The sequence below is a fragment of the Mesocricetus auratus genome, unplaced genomic scaffold (assembly GCF_017639785.1).
Source record: "Mesocricetus auratus isolate SY011 unplaced genomic scaffold, BCM_Maur_2.0 Super-Scaffold_100013, whole genome shotgun sequence".
In the NCBI taxonomy this organism is placed as follows: domain Eukaryota; kingdom Metazoa; phylum Chordata; class Mammalia; order Rodentia; family Cricetidae; genus Mesocricetus; species Mesocricetus auratus.
Window position 1 is genome coordinate 70,022,413 of NW_024429196.1, and position 22,330 is coordinate 70,044,742.

General features: G+C 50.3%; 1 protein-coding gene across 1 annotated transcript; it reads right to left on the reverse strand.

Moving 5' to 3' along the window:
• Positions 1-1,620: 1,620 nt before the first annotated feature.
• Susd3 (sushi domain containing 3) lies at positions 1,621-20,033 on the reverse strand. The gene is made up of 5 exons (XM_040755947.1): positions 19,887-20,033; positions 12,350-12,538; positions 10,729-10,876; positions 9,292-9,465; positions 1,621-2,125 (listed from the first exon to the last, which is right to left on the reverse strand). Exons 1-5 carry the CDS (start codon positions 19,978-19,980, stop codon positions 1,930-1,932), a joined length of 801 nt encoding a protein of 266 aa, XP_040611881.1. The 5' UTR covers positions 19,981-20,033; the 3' UTR covers positions 1,621-1,929.
• Positions 20,034-22,330: the final 2,297 nt, after the last annotated feature.

Below are 22,330 nucleotides of genomic sequence, written 5' to 3' on the forward strand. Positions count from 1 at the left end.
ACATTCACGTACATATAGACAAAACACTCATACACATTACAAAGATTTTATGCACCAAATTTCAGGGGTGTCCAACCTCTGCCATTGATTACTACCAGGAGACAGGGACTGGAACTTAGTGAAACCCAGGGCCTTTGCTGTCCATCCAAACCTGGGTTGGTGGACTGAAGTCTGACCAACATCGAGATCCACCATAGCAAAGCAGACCTGACCTGAAGCTAAGGCCATCAGACCCTCAGAACACCGCTCTCCACAACCAACAAAGCTGGGAGAGCACTTCTGAGCCTGCCAGCCTATGTGCCACTGACTTGAATTCTGACCCTGGAAATCTAGTGTGAGGGCATCAGGACAAGTATCCAAAAAAAGTGACACCTGGGAATGTAAACTACCCAACTACCCAGTCTTTTTAGCTGGGATGTATAATTTACATTTTGCGTGTGTGTACATATATATATGTATATATACACACATATATAGTATTCATCTCATATATTTTATAGAATGTAAATTACAGGGCATTCATCAGAGGGACAGTGTGACTCCTATCAGGTATATGGTTATTGTTTATGAGGAAATAGAACCATGGTTGTAGCAGGTAAGGGACAACGAGGTCCATGGGCAGGTGCTCCAGCTTCCTCTTGCCTGCTTCTTCAGGTTCTTACTCATGGCTCCAACATGTCTTTGCTCCTCCAGGAAGGACACAGGACAAAGTTGACTGTTCTCAATGGCTAGAGACAGGCCATATCCCAAATTGTGGGAGGATACAAGCATATATACATTTTTAAAATTATGTTGTATGTATACATGAATATAAGTACCCGTAGAAACCAGAAAAGTGACTTTCAGGGCAGAAAGGCACCTGGAGCTCACACTACACCTCACCTTGAAAACCAACGTCCAGGCTATAAGGAAATGGGGAAGGGGGGGCTGTGAAAGGGAGAGGGGGACTGTGAAAGGGAGAATGTTCCCACTAAGACTCCAGGAGCCCGGACTGCCAGCAGCAGTCCTGTGAGTACCCGGCGTTCCATGACTACCCAGAAGCTCATCAGTATTAGTAATAAAGCCTCCAACAAGCTCAGAGTTCCAGGGGGTGAAAATACAGGACAGGCTTATGACAACTTGGTTTGAGGGTCTGTTGGGATGAGCAAGTGGGACAGGGGTTTCTACCTTAAAGTGAGTTTGTTTATAATCCACTTACTTAGGTTTTTTTGAGACAGGGTTTCTCTGTAGCTTTGGGGCCTGTCCTGGAACTCAAGATCAGGCTGGCCCTGAACTTAGAGATCCTCCTAAGTGCTGGGGTTAAAGGTGTGTGCCTCCACTGCCTGGCTCTATAATTTATTTAGAGGGGGTCTTCTGTAGCACAGGCTAGCCTTGAACTTAGTATGTGGTTGAGGATGACCTTGGAATTCATGTCCCCTCCTTCCACCATGCCTGGTTTCGTGGGGCTGGGGATTGAAGCCTTGCTCTGCATTCTAGATAAGCATCTTGCCAACTGAGCAGCCCCTCCGCGCCTTTTTGTGTTTTTATGCAAAGAAAACACATTTATATCTCTCACCTGTAACTTACAGATGAAAATCCTGAGGTCCCTGCTTCTGGGCCATGATGTGGTGGCTACCTGTATTGCTTAAAGTACTTTATTAACATTTTCATGTTCTATTATGCAAAACTATTATCTGCTTAAAATTTCTCAGTCTTTTTAAAAGAGCCCTGGTCATGAAGCAGCTTCTTTGGGACCTCATCCCCATAGCAGTTCAATGAGCAGGTCCTATAACAACCAAAGGTCTCCCCTCCAGGACAGACAGTCCCCTGCTGAGGCCCCAGCCTTTAATGTCAGCTAGGCCCCCAAGGGCTCCCTATACATGGGAGCTGACTGCCCTGGCCCATCTCCAGCTGGGCAAGTGTTGGGTTGCAGGCCTCTGGCTGGTGGGGTCATCCTGGGAGGTATGCTTTGGGCCTCATGGGCATTCCAGGGGCCAGCCCTGCAGAGTTCTTTGGGTGGACCATCACGTAAGTGCACGGAGAGCTGGAAGAGGCACCAGGGCTCGGGGTTCCCATCCGGAAAGTCCAGGGGCCTTTGTCCACACTGTGGGCTACACCAGCCTGCTCTCTGATGTCGCTGAGGTCTCTGTGGGAAGAAAGGAATTTTTTTTCTGGACCCATCCAGGACCTTAACAGATTCAGGCTAGACCACTGCCCAAGGGGCCATCTTCTTCTACTAGAAGTGACCCTCCCACCCAAACCCTGCAATAGAAGCAATTTCTTGGGCCTCAGCTCTCTCATGCCCAGCTCCCCAAGAAAAGGAACTTCCTGGGGCTGCATCTGAGTATGGAGAACCACAGGAGCCCAGCTGCCTGGCCAGGACCTGGGGGTGACCCAGGCAGGAAAAGGATGTCTTGGCTTGTTCCCTTTAGGATCTGGAGCTGGGCAACCTAACTTCTATACTCCCAATCTCCTAAGCCTCCTCACTCCCCAAACACAAGCCTATTCTCTAGGCTAATTAGAGCTGACCCTGCCCACTGGGTGGCCCCATTCCCATTCTACACTTTAGGCCTCTGTTCTTCAGGGTGCCTGCTGCCCTTTCTTCTCAGATATGACTCTTTCCTAAGGTGCTGTCTCTCCCTCTGCCCCCCTGAGCAGTTACTTCCAGAATCTCCTAGAAACATTTCCAGATAGATGATCCCACCCACATCTCCCTACCATGAAAACTACAGGTAGCAGAAATTAAGCAATGGCCTAGTCCCTTTTGTGAATAAGTGAATTAAATAGGATTACAGGCATATGACAGCAAACCTAGTTTACACAGTATTGGGAACTGAACCCAGGGCTTCATGTATGCTAGGCCAGCCCTCTGCCAGCTGAGCTATTATGATATATTCCAAATTCCAAGCACATGTGTCCCCCCACCCCTTGGTGTTTTATTTAGAGACAGGGACTCTCCACATAGCCCTGGCTGGCTTCAAACTCACAGAGATACTTTTGTCTAAGCAGTGTGAGGATTAAAGGTGTGTACCACCATACCCAGCTAGCATTGGTTGTTTTTTGTTTGTTTGTTTTTGTTTTTTTCCCTGAGACAGGGTTTCTCTGTGTAGCTTTGGAGGCTGCCCTGGAACTCATCCTGTAGACCAGGCTAGTTTGGAACTTACAGAGATCCACCTGCCTCTGCCTCTGCCTCCCAAGTGCTGGGATTAAAGGTATGCGCCACCACTGCCTGGCAAGTTTTTAAACCTTATTATAAAGGGGGAAATGTCAGTACCCTCACTTAGAAGGCACCAGGTATCTGGAAGAATTTAGGACAGTATTACACATATCAGCAATACTGGTTACAGTGCATGCCCCACAGCAAGATCACAGGGCAAGCTCAATACCCAGGTAGCACAGGCTTTGCCTGAGGGGCAGATGGCCCCAGGCCTATGAGCCTCTACCATGCTAGCAGATCTGGGCAGAAACAGCCCTTTCTGAACCCCACTACTGGGCTGAGAGCTCCAAGAAGGCCCCACCCATCTTAGCATCACTAGAGCTGACTCTTGGAGTGACCTTCCCCCCAAACCAGAATTCCCTATCTCATGATAGTTGCCTCTAGGTAGGGCATTCATGTAACCCAGAGCAACACCCAGGGAGAGTGTTGTGTAACAGTGTCCTCTATGAGTGAAGCATTCCATCCTGCAGGGAAATCCTTAAGCAGGAAGATAAACAACCCAAAAGAGCTTCAGGAAGTTCCTAAAACTGACAAGCTCCACTAGGCCCCTCCCTGTCAGAGTAAACAATTAAAGTCCAGAGTCCCCCTCAGATAGAAGGCAGGTGAGCTGCAGAGGCTCTCAGAAAGAAAAGCTGCCTGAAGAAGCAGACACCAGCTGGGCAGAGGCTTAGACCAAAGTCTCTTGGAAAGGACATTCTCCAGCCTATTGAAGACCCTGCAGGCTGTGCAGTGTGCTCCAGGTTCCCAGCTTTTGTGAGCTGTCACCCATGTGGGCGTTGGCGATGCAGCTGTCTTTAAGTCATTTCTGCTCCTGCAAGTAACCCCAATAAAGCACATTGGTCCACCCAATTGGACTTTGGTGGTGTCGGTACTTTGGTTTGTTGTGGGATCCCTATCTGGTTTGAGTAGACATGTGTGTTGCGTTTTCCTGGAAAAGTTTTATCACACAACAGGGAGTTGAACATAATTGCCTACACAACTCTGTGACCATCCTAGGTGTTAATAGTAAAATCTCCAAGGCCTAATAGCTGCTATCCATTAAAGAAGGACAAATAGACATGTGGCCCCAGGAGTCCCTGAGCCTCACAGTCAATGAAATGGCAGGGATCTGGTCCAGGGTACCAGGATCCCCCGAGAAAAAGCATCTCCACTCTCCCATCTCACAGGATCTGGTCATAGCACTATTGAAGGGACTCTGGTCAGCTTGAGTGTGGTGCCCACGGCTCTGGCAGGCCTTTTTCCTTTCCCAATTCCCGCCGCCCTGCTGAAAACCGTTAGTTAGATTACATCCCTAAAGCTATCCACACCAAGGCCTATTCCTTTATTTGGCCATTTCCTTCTCCTGCAGCTGACTACTAAATCTAGCAATCAAAAAGTCCCCTTTGGTTCACCTAATTAACATGCCTAATTAAAATCAAACACTTCATTCTAACACAGGGTTTCCCCCTTTACCTTTATAAACCACATTTGCCTATGTGCCATGTCTGTCTCCTCTATTCAGAGGCAGTCTTTTGTCCCTCTGGGACAAATGCCCCTTCCCCTTTGACCCCTATCTCCTCTACCACAGCATCCTAGCCCATTCTAACGCAGACCTCCCCTCTTCCTCAACTTAAAAATGACACCTGCAGCCGGGCGGTGGTGGCGCACGCCTTTAATCCCAGCACTTGGGAGGCAGAGGCAGGCGGATCTCTGTGAGTTCGAGGCCGGGCTGGACTGACAGCCTCCAAAACAATACAGAGAAACCCTGTCTCATAAAAACCAAAAAAAAAAAAAAATGACACCTGCAAGATCATTTGCTGCTGTTTTCTCCTGAGTCAGAGAGCAGCCACTTTAACTTTTCTTCCCCACTTAATAAAGGATCTCTCTGGGAAACAGGCACTTGGGTGTGGCTTGTGCCTGATTGGGGACCCAGGGGGTCTCTTTCAACTATAATACAGAGGGGGTGCCACAAGGTAAGGACAGCCTGACTTGGCAACCTGACTATATGAAAGTAAACGCATTATCCCAGTCTCAACCAAGCCACATTAGTCCCTGAGAGCCACGTTCCTCATAAGAATTGGCTGAGCAGCCGGGCAGTGGTGGCGCACGCCTTTAATCCCGGCACTCAGGAGGCAGAGGCAGGAGGATCTCTGTGAGTTCGAGGCCGGGCTGCACCGATAGCCTCCAAAACAATACAGAGAAACCCTGTCTTGTAAAACCAAAAAAAAAAAAAAAAAAAAAAAAAAAGAATAGGCTGAGCTAACTTGTGAGGGACAAAGAATCAAACCATTCAGGCTACTAAATAATCCACTCCTAGGCTTAGCCCAAAGATGCTGCCTCAGAAAGATAGCAACCAGGGTGGGGTCTATAGCAGAAAGCCTGAAGGCACAGCCAGTTTCAGACGGGATGTGACGGGACAGGAAGAGGGATACTTTCTTTGCAAACATCAGGCTTGATACAACATATGGGACATGTAACCATACAGGTGGCCATCTCCATGCTTCAGTTTCCTCTCCTACACAGGACAGACGAAATAACAATAATCACAGCCAGTATTCAAGAGCTCTCAAATGAGCCCAGGGCAGAGTCACAGACCTGGACTCAGGTCATCTAAACCATGTAGGATGTGCCAGGCGGTGGTGGCACACACCTTTGCGGTAGAGACAAGTGAACCTGAGTTCGAGGCCAGCCTGGTCTACAGAGTGAGTTCCAGGACAGCCTCCAAAGCCACAGAGAAACCCTGTCTCAAAAAACAGTGTAGGATACAAGAAGCCCTTGATTCCTGCAGGACAAACAAGGCAGCTGAGGTGTGGAGAAGCCACGACCCCAGAGGGAAGTCAAGAGGTGAGCTGGTGGGACAGTGAGGAGTACAAGCTGGCCCAGAATGCAGTGAGGCAGGGCTCCTGCTGCCAAGTAAGCCATGGGAGCCAAAAAGGGAAGAGGACAGGCAGAGGATGGCTCTCCTGGACGTTTCTGTATTCCTGGAATTTTCTTCCTGGGCGTGGTCCTAAATGCCTATAATCCTTGCACTTGGGAGGTAAAAGCAGATGAATCTAGAGTTCAAATTTGTGATCAGTCACAGTGAATTTGAGAGTAGCTTGAGTTTTATGAGGCCTGGACTCAAAATACTCTTTTTTTTTCTCAAAAAGAACACGAGTTCACTATGAAACTATAGCAATGGAATTAACACAGAAAGGAGAATTAAAGAGCCCATTGTGGCTCCTTTTGCAAGTCAATAAGCAAAGTCATTCTTCTGGTGAGTCCCAAATCATCACAGATCCAGGGGGATCACCTTGGACTCAGAACCCCCTCATACCCTGATGATAGAGGGACCCAAAGGACTCAGCCTCAGCACAGGGACCACAGGCTTCTCCCTGGCAGTCTGTGACCTTCTGTCACAGTGGTTCTTAACCTTCCTAATGCTGCAACCCTTTAACAGTTTCTCATGTTGTGGTGACCCCCAGTCACAAAATTACTTTCATTGTTACTTTGTATCTGTAATTTGGCAGTGTTGGGAATTGTAAACATCTGTGGTTTTAAGTCCTAAATGACCCCTGTGAAAGGGTCATTGGACCTCCAGAGGTGTTGTGATCCCCTGGTTGAGAACTGCTGCTGCTCTGGTGGTTTGGATGATGAGCAATGCCCCCCCCCCATAGGCTTGTGTGTTTGACACTTAGTGCCCAGTAGGTGGCGCTGTTTGAAGGTTATGGAACCTGTGGAGGTGCAGCCTTGCTGAAGGAATCACTGGGGGTAGGCTCTGACAGTTTACAGCCTCTCCCTACTTCCAGTCCGCTCTCTGCTTTCCATTTGCAATTGGGAGGTGATCTCTCAGCTTCTTATTCTGGCTGCCTCTGGTGTCAAACTTTCTTCTGGAGCTGCTTTCAATAATGGTATTTTTATCACAATAACAGAAAAGTAACTGATAGAACCCTGCACAAAGACCCCTGGTTAGAACTCACAGTTCAGTGTGGAGTGTGGAGAGACAATGTATCAACATGGCAAGATTAGCCATTTGGGCAAGAAACTGCTCTTGCCTGTACTGCTTGACTGTTGTTGTATAATATGGACATGCAGGACCCACAGGAAAGTGACTGCTGAACTCAGTCTTACAGGGTTCCTGCTTCATGGAAGAGTCTACAAGACTTTCTACAGGACACAGAGAAATGACTGACAGACTGCCAATGCAGATGGACAGTTTGAAATTTCCTGCTTTCCTGAGAAATCTTCCAGACACATTGTGGCCTATGGGCTGAAGATGGATGCCCCAACATTACAGAGGAACTTCGGGCAACTGTCCAGGCAGTAAGATGTCTCTGTCAATCCTAGTGTTTATATATTATCCTTCTGTGGTCTTTGATGGAGTTGAAGACAGATAGTTATAGTTATAGTTTTCCTTAGTTATGATAAAAGATAAGCTACTATAGAACTTTGGACTCACAAGGATGGATGGATGATATTTTCTTTAAATCTTGCTAAAATATTGTAACTGTGTTCTTACTTGATAACTGTTCTGTTATATATAATTTGACTATGTTAAAGTTAAGACCTTTCTTTTTGTTTAGACAGAAAAGAGGAGATGTTGGGGAAGTCTTATGTCAATAAAGCACTGTTGGGCCAATAGGAATCTAGATAGGTGGGACTAGGAGTCCAGAAGAACTCTGGGAAGAAGAAACACAGAGAGTCGAGATGTAACACCATGGGGTAGGAAGCCCAGAAACTTCTCCGGTAAGAGACATACTTAAGTTAACAATTATGGGGTAATTACTTAAGTCAGAGCTAGCCAGTAAGAAACAAGCAAGGCCAACAGCTTCATAATTAATATAGCTTCCTGTGTGTTTATTTGGGACTCATGAGGCTCTAGAACCAGGCTGGCGGGAAGGCTTCTCTCAAGGAAAAAGCTTCTCTTAATAGAGGGAGCCTGAGAAAATTCTTCCATAAGATCTGGCTATAAGGCATTGTCTTAATTAGTGATTGGTGGGGAAGGGTCCAGCCCATCATGGGTGGTGCCATCCCTGGGCTGGGTTCTGTAAGAAAGCAGGCTGAGCAAACCAGAGTGAGCAAGCCAGTAAGCAGCTCCCCTCCATGGCCTGTGCATTAGCTCCTGCCCTGGTTGAGTTTCTGTCCTGACTTCCTTCAGTGATGGACTATGATGTGAAAGTATAAGCCAAATAACCACTTTCCTCCCCAGACTGCTTTCTGATCATGTTTCACCACATAATGAGAAGTCCTAATTAGGACAGGGCATCCATGAGACCTCCAGCCTGAACTTCAGGAGTGCAGAACCCAGGTGTGAGTGCAAAGGCAGACACACCAATGCCAACTGCAACCCTAGGGGTGTTTTCTACTCTACCTATCATCAAGGAAGCCAGATTCTAGAGTCAGAAAAGGCATGTCTCGGGGCTGAGGATATGGCTCAGTTCGTAAGAGTGCTTACTCAGCATTCACATAGCCCTGAGTTCAATCTCTAGCATTGCACAGAGCAAGTATGGTGGTGCCTGTTTGTAATTCCAGCACATGGAAGGTGAAGGTGGGCAGACTGGGAGTTCAGGGTCATCCTTGGCTATACATAACAAGCTTAGGCTACGTGAGATCTTATGGGGGGGGAGGGAGGGACTGAGGGAGGGAAGGAGGGAAGGAGGAGGGAGGGAGGAAAGGAGGAGGGAAGGAGGAAAGGAGGAGGGAGGGACTGTGCTTAACTAGTTCAGTAAAAAATATAAATATAAAAATATGGAGAGAAAGAGCCATAGCTGCTGCCTACCTGGCCCTAGGAGAAAGAGCGTGAGGGAATGTGAAGACCCGAGAGGGAGACACTCGAGTAACTCTGGTCTCTGGTAGAGCAGACAGCAGAGGGAGGGCAGAGGGTCTGGCCAGCTACCTCAGCCCATTGAGCTTTTACTTAAGGTGATCACATTAGATAGAGCAAGTGGGAGGCCTAGGATGCCAGTCAGGACACAGCACTGCCGGAACAGCTTTGGGGTTGGGAGCTGAGGCACCAGAGAGGTAGGCGCACCTGAGTCCCCAGGACGTAGGGTGGCAAGTGATCCAGGACCTGTCAGGGCTGGGCTGGGAAAAGGACACCCCTAGCACACCCCCAGCCCGTGACCCGGGTAACTCACGTGGTAAAGCTGTGGTTGTCATGGGCCTGGCTGTGCCGAATCCCCGGCTTGCCGCCACCACCGCCACCACCGATGCTGCTGCTGTTATTGTGGTTGTGTCCCTTGAGGCCCAGGTAGGCAGCTTGTACCGTCTCCAGGTCCTCGCCTCTCAGCTGGTACCAAAGCTGTGCTGTCCTGGAGGAGAAAGTTCAGGATGAAGCGCCTGGCGGGGCCCCTCGTCCCCAAGCTGTGCACATGCAGAAACATCTTTACACAGTTCATCTTGGCTCTGGGTGGCAGTGGCCCAGTGAACAGCAGCAGAACACTTCAGGCATGGGAACCGGACACCTGTGCCGATCCATCCAGCAGCCAGGGACGGGAAAAGCATGCAGGCTCCAATGAAAAGCAACTTATCAGACAAGAGGTGAAAATTTCTAGCATGAGGCAGTGTTGACTGCTGAACATCCCATGCTGTTAGTCACAGAACAAACAGCACTGCTTCCAAAAAATTGGTTTGTTTATTCATTAATTTATTGTTGCAGTGGTGAACAGCACATACATATAGGATCTTCATTTTTTAAGTTACGTTTTTATTTTGTGGTGAAGGACACATGTACCACAGGTCATATGTGGGGGTCAGAGGACAACTTGTGGGTCATTTCTCTCCTTCCCCTGTATGGGCTCCAGGATTAGAACTCAGATCATCAGATTTGACAGTAGAGCCTTCATACTTCCCCCCAATAGCACCCTCAACAGTAACATGTGAATTTATGTGCATTATGTTTAAACACATTGAAACAACGAGCAAGGAGTCAATTGCTGCCAGGCGTGGTGGGGCACACCTGTCGGGGCATCTAACTGCGGCGACCCAAAATGCCACCAACACAACAGATTATCATATGTGTGTGCAGGTTCACTAAGTGTCCCCTGTATGTGCACAGGGAAATGGCTCAATGGAAACTCATGTAAAAAGCTGAGCACGAAGCTGGGCGTTGGTGGCGCATGCCTTTAATCCCAGCACTCTGGAGGCAGAGGCAGGTGGATCTCTGTGAGTTCGAGGCCAGCCTGGTCTACAGAGCAAGTTCCAGGACAGCCTCCAAAACAATACAGAGAAAGAAACCCTGTCTCGAAAAACCAAAAAAAAAAAAAAAAAAAAAAAAAAAAAGCTGAGCACAATACAAGTGTCTGTAATCCCAATATTCCCAAGGAGACAAGAGGCTGAAAAAAAAGAGATTCCCTGACAGACACCCAAGTTTGTCCTGTGACTTCCACATGCATGCACCCATGTTCATACATGGCCAACTGCACACGCACACAGACATAGACAGGAAGGCCACACACTCGAGTGTAGACACACACACACACACACACACACACACACACACACACACACACACACACACACACACACACACGCACAGCCAGGCCCACCTCCTGGAAGGACAGCTGCCACTGTACCTGTCGGCCCGTCGCTGCTCACTCTTCTTCACGCACTTGAGGAGGCAGCAGGTGAGGAAGGCCATGGACATGAGCAGGATGATGGCACAGCTCACAATGGAGGCGATCACTGCCACCCTGAAGCCGAAGGTCTCGTGCGGCGGCACAGCTAGAGGGAGAAAACAGCAGCTCCTGGCACAGTTGACCTGACTGCCAGCTCAGGGCCGCTAGGGTGGGGCCCACAGTGAGCTCCATTTGGGGGGAAGGCATTCAAGGCTCCAGTGGCCAACGCAAAGAATAGATTTAAGGGGGTTATGGGGGAAGACACACTCAAGAAGTGGCGCTTGAGGTGGGTTTGGCAGGGTGCACAGGACTTCGCAGAAGAGTAAACTGGGTAAGTCCTAACAAGGAGTACAGCATGGAGGCCCCTGGGCCCTACCCACTGCAGTCTTGACTACAGAAGGCACCAGCAGAGCAGTTTTTACAACGCCCAATGCGATTCTTCAGGGGCCTTCTCAGCTCATCTTCCCGAAAGGGGCAAAGACAATGGACACGGCTACCCTTGTGCAGGGCCAGCTGTGCGACCTCAGCTGTCACCGAGTACACGTTCCATTAGATTCTCAGGAATAGTCTTTGAAAAAGGCCCAAGTTCATAATTTGAATAAACAAAAAATTGTACAAATTGTAGATGCATTATACCCACGGCAGGCGTAGCCCAGGTCCCTATCCCATTCTTAGCGCCCTGGCTGGATGCTGACCATTGAGAGTTTAGACTCCAGCTCTCACACACAGGCCAGGCCTGAACAATGGTGGGTAAAGAGCCGTGACGTGGGACACCAGCTAAGCATCATCCACAAGACACGAGGGTGCATATCCTTTGCCCTAGGGGCCTAACCCCATAGAGTTCACTCCTGGGACACCTTGCCACCACCTGGGTTATGATGCTGACAGGTTAGCCCTGCCATTTTGGGCTTTCAGTCTCTCGGAACCTAGTCCTGCCAGGCACCCTCATCTCAAGAGACTGAGCCAATACCAGGGCCTTAAAGGCTCTGAAAAGTTCTGTAATATGCATATTCACAAACAAGCACCAAACTAATTAGGCTCTGTGTACCAACAAAACATACCAGCCTTCACTTAGGAAAAGGTCACGTGGGACATTTGATAGTCAAGACAGGTTCTGCTTGTGCTGCACATACAACTAGGCAACTGGCAACTGCATCCTCCTTCCTGAGACAGGCCATCCAGGGCTGGCACAATCACAGCCCTCTGCACTCCCAATTCCTAGAATTCTTGGCGTCTAGAACACCCTTCAGGGTTTGCCTGAGGCATTCATGAAGGAAGGGAAAGTGGGTAAGGAAATGGCTAGGGTTTGTTTCCCCACTTTGCAGATGACAGTGAGCACGCCATTAGTGACCAGTCAGGGGCCAGGGCAGCAGCAGGATTGAAGCCAGCCCTGAGTCTGGTATCTGTACTCAGTCGTGGAAGCAGGCAAGAGTGGGAAGAGAACCTTCAATGTGGAGTAGCCTATGATGGGACACCAACGACCTTCAATGTGAATATGACAGCATTTGGGATCCCCATCTCGCCACCCCACCAGCGGCTGAGCTGGGGTCTGGGGCATCTGGGGCGGGGTGCTGCTTACCTTTGCATACAGGGCTTTCTGAAGACCAGTCAGCAATACTCCCATTCCAGGTGCAAGTGAGGAGGCCAGACCCCACCATCTGGTGTCCAGAGGGGCAGTGGAACACGAGCACCGTCCCCAGTGAAGTGCCATTGCCACGGACAACTTGCAAGGTGCCTCGAGGGGGCGGGTGGAGCTGGGCACAGGTGCCTGTAAAGAGGTGGCTGTGAGGCTGGGGTGCGGTCAGCAGGAAGCGAGAGACATGCCACAGCTCCTCAGGAGGCCCTCCAGAGCTGGACTGACCTTAAACACAATCTATAGGTCTGAGGACTGTGACAAGACAATGACAATGCACAGTGGTTAGATAAATGCTGTTCCAAAGGCAGGAGCGGTCAGTGGTGGCGCACGCCTTTAATCCCAGCACTTGGGAGGCAGGCAGATCTCTGTGAATTCCAGGCCAGCCTGGTCTACAGAGTGAGTTCCAGGACAGCCAGAGCTGTCACACAAAGAAACCCTATCTCGAAAAACAAACCGCTCCCAGGCAAAAAAACAAAACAAAACAAAACCAAAGGCAGGAGGGGAGGAGAGACAGACATGAAAAATGATGTTTGTTACCTCCAAATCATGGAAAGATAAACATTAACTCAGATAAACAAAATTAGGAAAGATATTTAGAAAGTAAAAACTCTAAAGCGATCTTACCTATGAGAGTCGAACATAGAATTTTCTTTTAAAATTGGGCTAACGTGTAAGCAAGGAATGCAAGAGGTACAATGACTAGCAGCCACAAAACATGCTTACCGCACAGCAAGCCAAGGAACTTGAATGGCAGCTGATCATTCCCTCAGCAAGGTGGCTAAGATTTTAGTTTTAAAAAGTTTTGACGTCAGGCATTGGTGGCACACACCTTTGATCCCAGCACTTGTAAGGCAGAGGCAGGTGGATCTCTGTGAGTTCAAGGCCAGACTGGTCTACAGAGTGAGTTCCAGGACAGGCTCTAAAGCTACACAGAGAAACCTTGCCTCAAAAATCAAAAACAAAAAACCGTGTGAGCGGGCTGGAGAAATGGCTCAGAGGTGAAGAGCACTGGCTGCTCTTCCAGAGGTCCTGAGTTCTACTCCCAGCAACCACATGGTGGCTTACAACCAACTATGAGATATGGTGCCCTCTTCTGGTGTGCAGGCAAACATGTAGGTAGAACACTATATACATAATAAATTTTAAAACAAAGCAAAACAAAAACATGTGAACCACCAGGCCCAGTTGCAAGTGCTGTTAACCATGGCGTCACCCCTCCAGCCCCAGGGTGGCTGAGATTAAAAGGAAAAAAGGAGATGAGGGTGTCACTCTGGTATGACACTTGCCTAACATCAAGGCTCTGGGTTCCCTCCCAGCACCATACAACTTAATAAAGATGATGGAAACCAGTATCCCCTGGGGTAGAAAAGGGAGGAGTCTGGTGAGGGTGAGGGCTGCCTCCATTCTGTGGGCAGACTGTCTGCCTACCAGCCTGGCAGGACAGCAGACTCTGGAGAGCACCTACATCTGTAGCAAGCAGCATAGGTTCACCCATGCAGGTATGAACAAATATGCTGATGCACAGCTGCCAATTACAGCAAAAGGCCCTGAAGCAGGCACAGCATTGTCCTTAAACAGGGACACAGAAAGGCCAGTGAGAAGCTGGCTCATTTGGTAAAATGCTTGTCATGAAACCATGAAGACCAGTACCCTGAGCTACCTCTCACTGACTTTAGGCCACTAGCTGTCACAGGTACAGCCATAATTTGATTTTGGGGGTGGGGGTTTCAAGACAGGGCTTCTCTGTGTATCCCCGGCTGTCCTGGATAAGACTGAAGGAAGCTGACTTCACAGACTTATCGTGTCTTCTCAGAATCCTGCAATGTGGAAACACACTATCCCGCTGGCCAGGGGAGTGGACATGATATTTGTAGCTGTAGTAGACAAGGCTGGGCAGACACTGGCCAGCCCCAGGGCCCTTCACCAGGATGCCAGGCAGCCACACTTCCCAGTCCTCAATTTAGAGTCACAACTTCTGCATTCTTCTGCAGCTGAGCTGACAGAGTGGGGGCCCACCCTGACCACCTGCCACCAGCCTGGTCACAGCCAGACAGAGAGGGGATGGGGGTGGGGGGGCGGCACCTACAGCAGCCCCACCAGCACAGTGCTTTACTGAACTAGAGCTTCATCCCAAAGGGTCCTAGCTGCCAGGGTGGCGAGAAGCAGAAGTAGCCGTCATATAGGATGGCCACGACGGGCTTCAGCCTTCTATGTACCCGAGGCTGTAAAGCCAGGGGACCGAGTTCAGCATTGCCTTTATCATCTGAGAACCTCTTTCCCTGGGCTTGTGCAAATGGACACCAGGCAGCGATGTGAGAGGACTGGATGAAGAAAAGTCTGTGGCCCCGCAAGGAAACCACCCGTGGTCCACTTCCCCTAAATATGTCTTAGTTGCAGAGCGGGTGGGGCACGGCAGTATCCCCACTTGGTTCGCACTATGTCTGTCAACAGCCACATCCGGTGCTCTGGGGAGGGCTCTGCTGGGACGGGGTGCCTGCCCTCAGCTAGTGACTGTAGACCTTGGTATACCTCACAGCCAGGCAGTCATGAATCTTAAAGTGCAGATTTCCTGCCCTGTCACTGAGCCTCATAACTGTGGGAGATGAAGGGTGAAGTCACCAACCCCAACCAAGAAAAGAGGACAAGTTAGCCCTGCCACACCGGCTGTCAGAAGCCCACGGGGCTCCCATCAAACTAAAGAGCTAAAGAAAAGCAGAGAAACACTTCTAGTGCGAGCCCAACAAGAGGGAGGGCAGCCCCACAGCAGAAGGTATGAAGAAGGCGGTGTGGGGAGAGAGAGCGGCCTGGGGCAGGCTTAGGGATGGAGGGGCTTCGAGGGCAGTCCTGGTCCCAAAGAAGGCATTTCTAGCCAGCCCTCTAGGGAACTCACAGGGTGTAGAGCCCAGCCTCCTAATTATTGTTTTTTTCCATTTTAAAAGTTAAATAGAAGAGTTTGGGCAAAGGTCAGAGGTGGACAGTGGGGATAAGCCCTTCCTCCTTGTGTTATTCAAGCAGACTTCCGGCCAAGGGAGGGGGCAACTTCCTTTAAACAGAGCTGAAGGAAGCAGAGAAAATGGCCCTGACTGGGAATGTCTCCCCAACATAAGCCCCCAGACTTTCCCCCCATCCTAGGGCAAGGAAAGACACATGGACTCCTGGATCTGATCCAGCAGTGAGTTCCAGCCCACATTCCACACTGGCCTCAGACTTCCCCATCTGCAAAGTGGGCATTCTGTCCTACTGGGTCACAGGGGGAGGGGCTATGTGGTAGAGACACTGAGGCAGGGCTGGTTAACAGCATTTGCCTCGGTGGAACGTGAGTCAGTGTCTCATGTCATGAATTTATCATGTATGGAATTAACTCCTAATCCTCTGTCTCCACCTCCCTAATGAGAGGATTATAGGTGTGTGTCACCATATTGGATCTATACCATGCCATGGTTGGAATCCGGGGCTTCATTCACGCTAGGCAAGTACTCCACCAACTACACCCCTCATGTAGGATTTTAAGCCACGTCTCAAGCTCTCCAGACCACGGTGGAAACTAAAACACATGCATGCACGCACACAAGCAGTCTCCATTCTCCCAAGTCCACAGCACAAGGGACCTCCATCCCCTGACAGGGGTCTCTTTCACCCATCCCTGGGTCTGCAAGACCACTAGATTGTACTCTGGGGTGAACTCATCTCCTAGATGAGGAGGCTGAGGCCCACGGATCTGCTCAAAGCAAACACCAGGGTGGGCACCTGGATTTCCTCAGCCTCAGGTGGCCTTTAAATGAACGCAGACAGCACTGGGCAGGTAGAGTATGCTGTCGAAGTCTATGAGGCCTGGGACTCTCTGGGTGCAGTGGCACAGGTACCCAGGAGACTCAAGCAGGGCAGCGAACTTAAGGCCAGCCTGAGTGACACAAGCAGACCTACCTCTTCAAGGGATGCTTCAAGTATTGTCAAGAGCCAGGTATGGTGCTGCAAGCCTTTAGATCAAGCACTTGGGAGGTGGAGGCAGAGAGGCCAGCCTGATCTACAGAGCAAATTCCAGGACAGACAAGGCTACATAGGGACCTTTTATTGAAGAAGAAGAAAAAACTAAAGGGTACTTACAGAGAGACTCCCAACTCAACCTACAGACCCCCAGTTACTCCTCATCAACAACTCCACAGACTCCCATGCTTGGGGTCTAAAAATCACACCCCTCTGCTCCTCCACAGTTCAAAACGTTTCATTGAACCCAGGCCCAGCAGGCACACGACTTCCTAATACAACTTGAAGGCACCCGTGTTCCCAGGAAAGCAGCCAGCTAAGTGACAACAGGTGACTTTCAGCCCTCTCTGAGCCCTGACTCTGGACAATGGACACAGCATGGCTTCACTGTGTCCAGACCCTCCCTCCTCCAGCCATAGTTCTGGTACAGTTTCACTTCAGTAACCCTGGGGGCCACTTTTTTGTTCCATGTGAAAACCATCAAGAGAGTAAAAAGCAACAGAAAAAAAAAAAAAAGAAGCAAATGGGATTAATGTTAACAGGAAAAACACACCATGACCGAGCCTGGTCCTCTAGGCTCAGGATAGAGCCAAGGACAGATGTGCACAGCAAGGCGACCCTCCCAGCCCGTGAGGGTCTCTAGCCTGTCCCACTGACACCTCAACCCAGTCCACTTGCAGCGGCTGCCATCTCAAGTCCTTCTACCCTGAGGTGCGCATGACTGGATCTGGGAGGGGCCTCTCTCCTCCTCCCCCAGTCCTTGAGGCCAGCTGGATGCCTGGGAAGACCTTGTTTGTTAATCTTTTATCTGGAACCTTGGACCACAGGCAAGGGGAAGGGGGGGGGAGCATCTTCTGTCCTTCCTGAGGCCCATGGCCCCCTCACCCTGACCTTAATAAGTTCCCCTTTATGTTGGCAGAGGCTGTGTGGCAGGCCTCTGGGCACGGCCTCACCAGAACTTGGTAGCTAGGTTTGTGCCCCTACCTGCCAGTGAATCCTTGTGTAATTATGCTCTGGGTCTGCATCTCTCCAAATGCCAAGTGGGAATCATGGTGGTGGTGGTGGGGGGTCAAAGTTCTTAGAGATGACTGACTTATGCATCCACAAGCGCTCTGACAGCAGGGCCCCTGAGACACCAGCAGCCAGGACAACATGTGGCGGTAACACGGGCTGTGATTCCCCTGGACAGCCATCTGTCCCCTCTGAGCCTATCTTCCCATGCCCCTGAAACCGTGGGCCAACCAGGCTGGCCTCCACATCGCTGGTTATGTGCTCTCTTCCACGGCAGGGCAGAGACGATTCTAACCAAGGAAAGTGTAACCCTGGATCTTCTGGGGGAGTATGTGACCAGGGGAGGGGAACCTCACACTGATTCACACTGGTCATCACTGGGCCTCAGTTTACCCTATATAACATGGGCACAGCAGGCTTCAAGGATGAAGCAAGGGCACACTCGAATGGCACACCTGCACCTACCCATCCAGCTGCTTTTTGCACTTTTCAAGGTCCCTCCTGGAGTTACCAGGAGGTGGCTTCCAGCCACTGGAACCCTGTGTTCCTGGAAAACCTCCCGGACTAGAGTTCAGGAGTAGCCCTGGGAGCAGAGCCAAAACTGCCCATCCAATCCAGATAGGAGACCCTGGCTGAAGGGGGTGGGGACAATGGCAACACTCTTAGTCCTGCCCTGAGCCAGCCTTTTCTACCCACAGAGACCACAGACCTCCAGAATGCCTCTGGCCTACTCAGCAATGCGCCCATGCTACAGACTGTAGGAGCCATACATCCTAATTACTTTACATCCCAATTATTGTTTCTTTTCTTTTTGTTAACACCAAACTGTCTCCTTGTGGCTTCAGGCCCCTTCTTTTGCCTTCCCAGAGTATAAAACAAACAGGACAGGCGGGAAGTCCCACGTACTACATTATTCAAGGACAAGGCCTCTCTTTGTACTCTGCTAGTTCTGCCCACAGCCTGGAGGCAGGAATACACCACTAACCTTATATCTCATAAGGGAACAGAGGCACAGGAAAAGGACTCATCTCAGGTTTGAGACAACTACAACCAAAACTTCAACAAGGGACTGGCTTGGAAGCTGGGCCCAAAGGACCCACTGCAAGGACACTAATCTTTCCTGAAGCCAGGCAGGGCAAGAGACAACTAAGACACTGGACTCTCAACCAAATAGCCTTTTGTATGCAAACTCAGCGGGGTCCCAAGCCACCCAGGGCCTTGAGCTAACCCTGGGCAAGGCCAGCCACCCCTTCTAGCTGGTGACACCTATTCCTCCAGGCTGTTGTGCAGAAGGTGCTCACAGACTACCCCCTTTCTCCAGCATTACCAGGCCCAAGGTTGGACTCCCCAAACACAAAGGCACTCCTGTGGAGCAACAATTAGGAAGCTAAAACTAAGCGCACCTGTGGGACCAACAATGGCCCCGGGCACAGGTGGGATGGTTTCAAACAAATCAAACCCACTAGGTAAAATTCTCAACCAACGACCTTTTCACAGGGTTGGCCTAAGACTATCAGAAAACACAGATAGTTTTTCTTTTTTTGTTTTTTGAGACAGAGTTTCTCAGGCTGGTCTCGAACTCACAAGAGATCCGCCTACCTCTGCATCCAGAGTGCTGGGATTAAAGGCGTGGGCCACCACCGCCGGGCTTACATTATGATTCTTAACAGTAGCAAAATTACAGTTATGAGGTAGCAACAATTTCATGGTTGTGAAGTTGCCTCAACATGAGGAACTAACTATTAAAGGGTCGCGGCATTAAAAAGGTTGAGAACCACTGAACTACGGTGGTGAGGGCAATGCTACCTTCAGTGCAATGGGGTCAAGTCCTCCTCAGATACTTCCAGGCTGCACAGGACTGAGCTCTTGGGAGAAATGCGGGGGTTCCGTTTTGGTTGTTTCTAAGAATTACCAAAGCTGACCATAGATCCCTCTTCAGCAATTTTAGAAATGACAAACTTAAAGTCACTCTCCCTCCTTCCAGAAACTTCTGATCTTTGACAGTCTAGGCACAAGCCGGGTCCCTGCTACTGGGTGACCTCAGCCTCTCTGCTCTCCCAGACTCACTTTCCCGTTTTATAAAGTGAGGCTGGAGTAGCCACCAAAGAACTCCAAAGATAACACCTCTCTCCCACCCAGCGGTCACCCCGGCAGCTCCCTCCGCCCCCGGGCCGCGCACCCCGACAGGTGAAGTGGGTTTCGACTTCCGTAGGCGGCCGGGACGGCGGCGGGGCGACTATCGCCAAACTCGTGCAAACGCTAAGAGATGCCCGCCACCTGGTTTCAAGTAGCTCGCAGCCCGGTTTCGGCTCAGTTGGGGTCGCCCATTGGATCCGTGGGAAGTCGGGAAAGTTCTTTCTCGAGGAGGCCTCGGCGGAGCGACGAACGCCCCCTTCCTGGACACCGTCCCCAGCACGGCAGCCCCTCGCCCCTCCGCTTCTCGGTCTATGAAAAGGGCGCTGAGACCCGCAGCCCCAGCCCTCACCTGTCTGGTTCCCTGGTACCGGCGTTGTGGTCGTGGTCCCGGCCCGCCCCAGGGGCCTCGCCCTGCCGCGGAGGGTCGCAGACACCCGGCGCATCCTTAGCCTTCTGCAGCGGTCAGAGAAACCTGTCCGGGCGGAGGCGGGGCCTAACGGAGGGGCGGGTCCTTAGGAGGCGGGATTGTCTCTAGCCACACCCAGGGCACGCCTCCAAGACGCCAGGGTTGAACTTTAGTCAGATCCCGCCTACGCCTTGGGGTAGGGCGGGGTTGACTGAAGGGGGGACTGGACACCTGGTGAAGCGGATTTTTGAGGAGCCCCAGGTTGATCGTTCAGAAGGGATCCCTTGAGCTAACGTCCCTCTCGTAGTCTGTCTGCGTACCTTTCCTCTCCCGACCCTTCTCTGGAAGGCAGGCAGGTGACTCCCCCCCAGACAGGGTTTCTCTGTGTATGCCCCGATAGATAACAGAACCGAGTTCCAGCCAGGCTGGCTCTCCAGCCTCTGCTTTCTGAGCGGTGAGAGATGCCTCCTCATTCTCCTCCAGAATCAGGGTTGATTATACCCACTAATATCCCCTTTTCACTTGTGGGTCACCCGTGATGACTTTCTTCAAATTCCGTAAGTCGAAATCAAGCTTATGTCCATTCTGCCACATCGCGAAAAGGCGGGTCCATGCACAGACCCCACTGTGATACCCACCCCCCTTCCCCTTCTGGTGGAGCACACTCTGAGACACAGTTCCCTGCCACATAGCCAGAGATCCCACTGCCCTGTGTGGCCCCTCTCTGCCAGTGGAGGGCCTGTAGGATCATGGATGGGACTCAGGGAGATCTAAAGTGCCCCTCGTTTGCGGGTGGAAGCTGTGAAATGGCACCTACCACCCTGTGTCGCTCAGGCCTTGAGGTGTTCAGCAGTGCTGGCCCACAGACTAGGGGATGTTTCCTAGGCTTGCAAAACAAATCGCTACAGATAGAGCTCCACACAGAACAACAGAATCTTTTATCTCATCCCACAGGAGGGGGGAAGGTGGAGATGGATGGGGTCTGGGCAGGGCCAGATTTATTTTACTTTATGTATATGAGCAGCTGGCCTGCATCCCAGCCCTTAATCCCAGCCCTCGGGAGGCAGAGGCAGGTGGATCTCTGTGAGTTCCAGGCCAGCCTGGTCTCGAAAAAAAAAAAAGTGGGAATTTCATCCTCAAAACCTTTCATAATGGACCAAGCCTGTAAAGTTCCATTGTCAAGGCTAATAAGATTCAAATATATGTGAAGGACTTGGGGGCTTCTGCTCTTTTTAAAGATGTTTTGCCTTTTAAGAATAAAAGGGATTTTTAAGTAACCCGAATTTGTACCTCCAACTAGCTAGCTGTTAAGGAAAACCAGACTTTCCTTTTTAAATGTTTCTGCCAGTTCCTTTGGAGCCCTCCATGGGAACCACTGGGGTTAGCTTCCTGATGTCAGGTTAGGGGAAGGATATGAGTGGGGTGCTGCTGATGTCTGGTTTATGACCACTTCGCAGTCCTACCTGGCAGTTGAGTCAGCTTGTCAACAACTAGCACCACCCCCAGGTTCAGAAATGATGGCTCGGAGACACCTTGAAGATGTGTGAGTGTGTGTGTGACTGCTGAACCCCTGCTACCTACCAGGCCAGCAGGCCAGTTCAGGAGCTGAGAACACAAAGGGTAGAAGGGGAACACTGCCTATTGGGAGCTGGCTCCTCCTCCATCATACCTGGCTACTTTAGGGCAGTGAGGTTTCAGGCATTCTTTCTTCTGGCCTTTTTACTCTTCCCTGTATTTCCTGAATTTGGTGCAATGAATGAGCATATTCTCTTATCAGAAAACAGGAAATAGGACCAGCAAGATGGCTCAGCGGGTAAAAGTACTTTGTGTGCGGGCCTGGTAATCTGAGTTTGGCCCCCAGAAACTACTAAAGGTGGAAGGAGAATACCAACTCCACAGAGTTACCCTCTGCTTTCACACACACTCATGCATGCACGTATACACATGCTAAATAAAATAACAAAACAGGAAACAGATATTTGAGGAGGGAATAAAAATGTGGAAGAGATGCCAGGAGACAGCACCAGAGCCCTGGAAGCTGGAGTTACAGGCAGTTGCGAGCTGCCTGATGAGCCCTGGCCAGTCTTAGAGAATATTGAGACATTCTCCCAAATCCCTGTCCTGGAGGAGTCAAGAATCACTGGCCCCTAGAAGCTGAGGAACTTACAGACTAGACTTGGGTCCTCTGGAACAGAGCGACAAGTACTCTTAATTGCTGAACCAACACTCCAGTTCCAGATTATAGTTCCAGATTATAGTTTCATACACGTAAACAATCTCAAACATACCCAAGGCCATTGTGCTTTGTGGTTGTCAGAAAAGACATGGGCTAGTTGATGATCATGGTGGCCCATACTTGTTACCCAGAACTTGGGAGGCAGAGACAA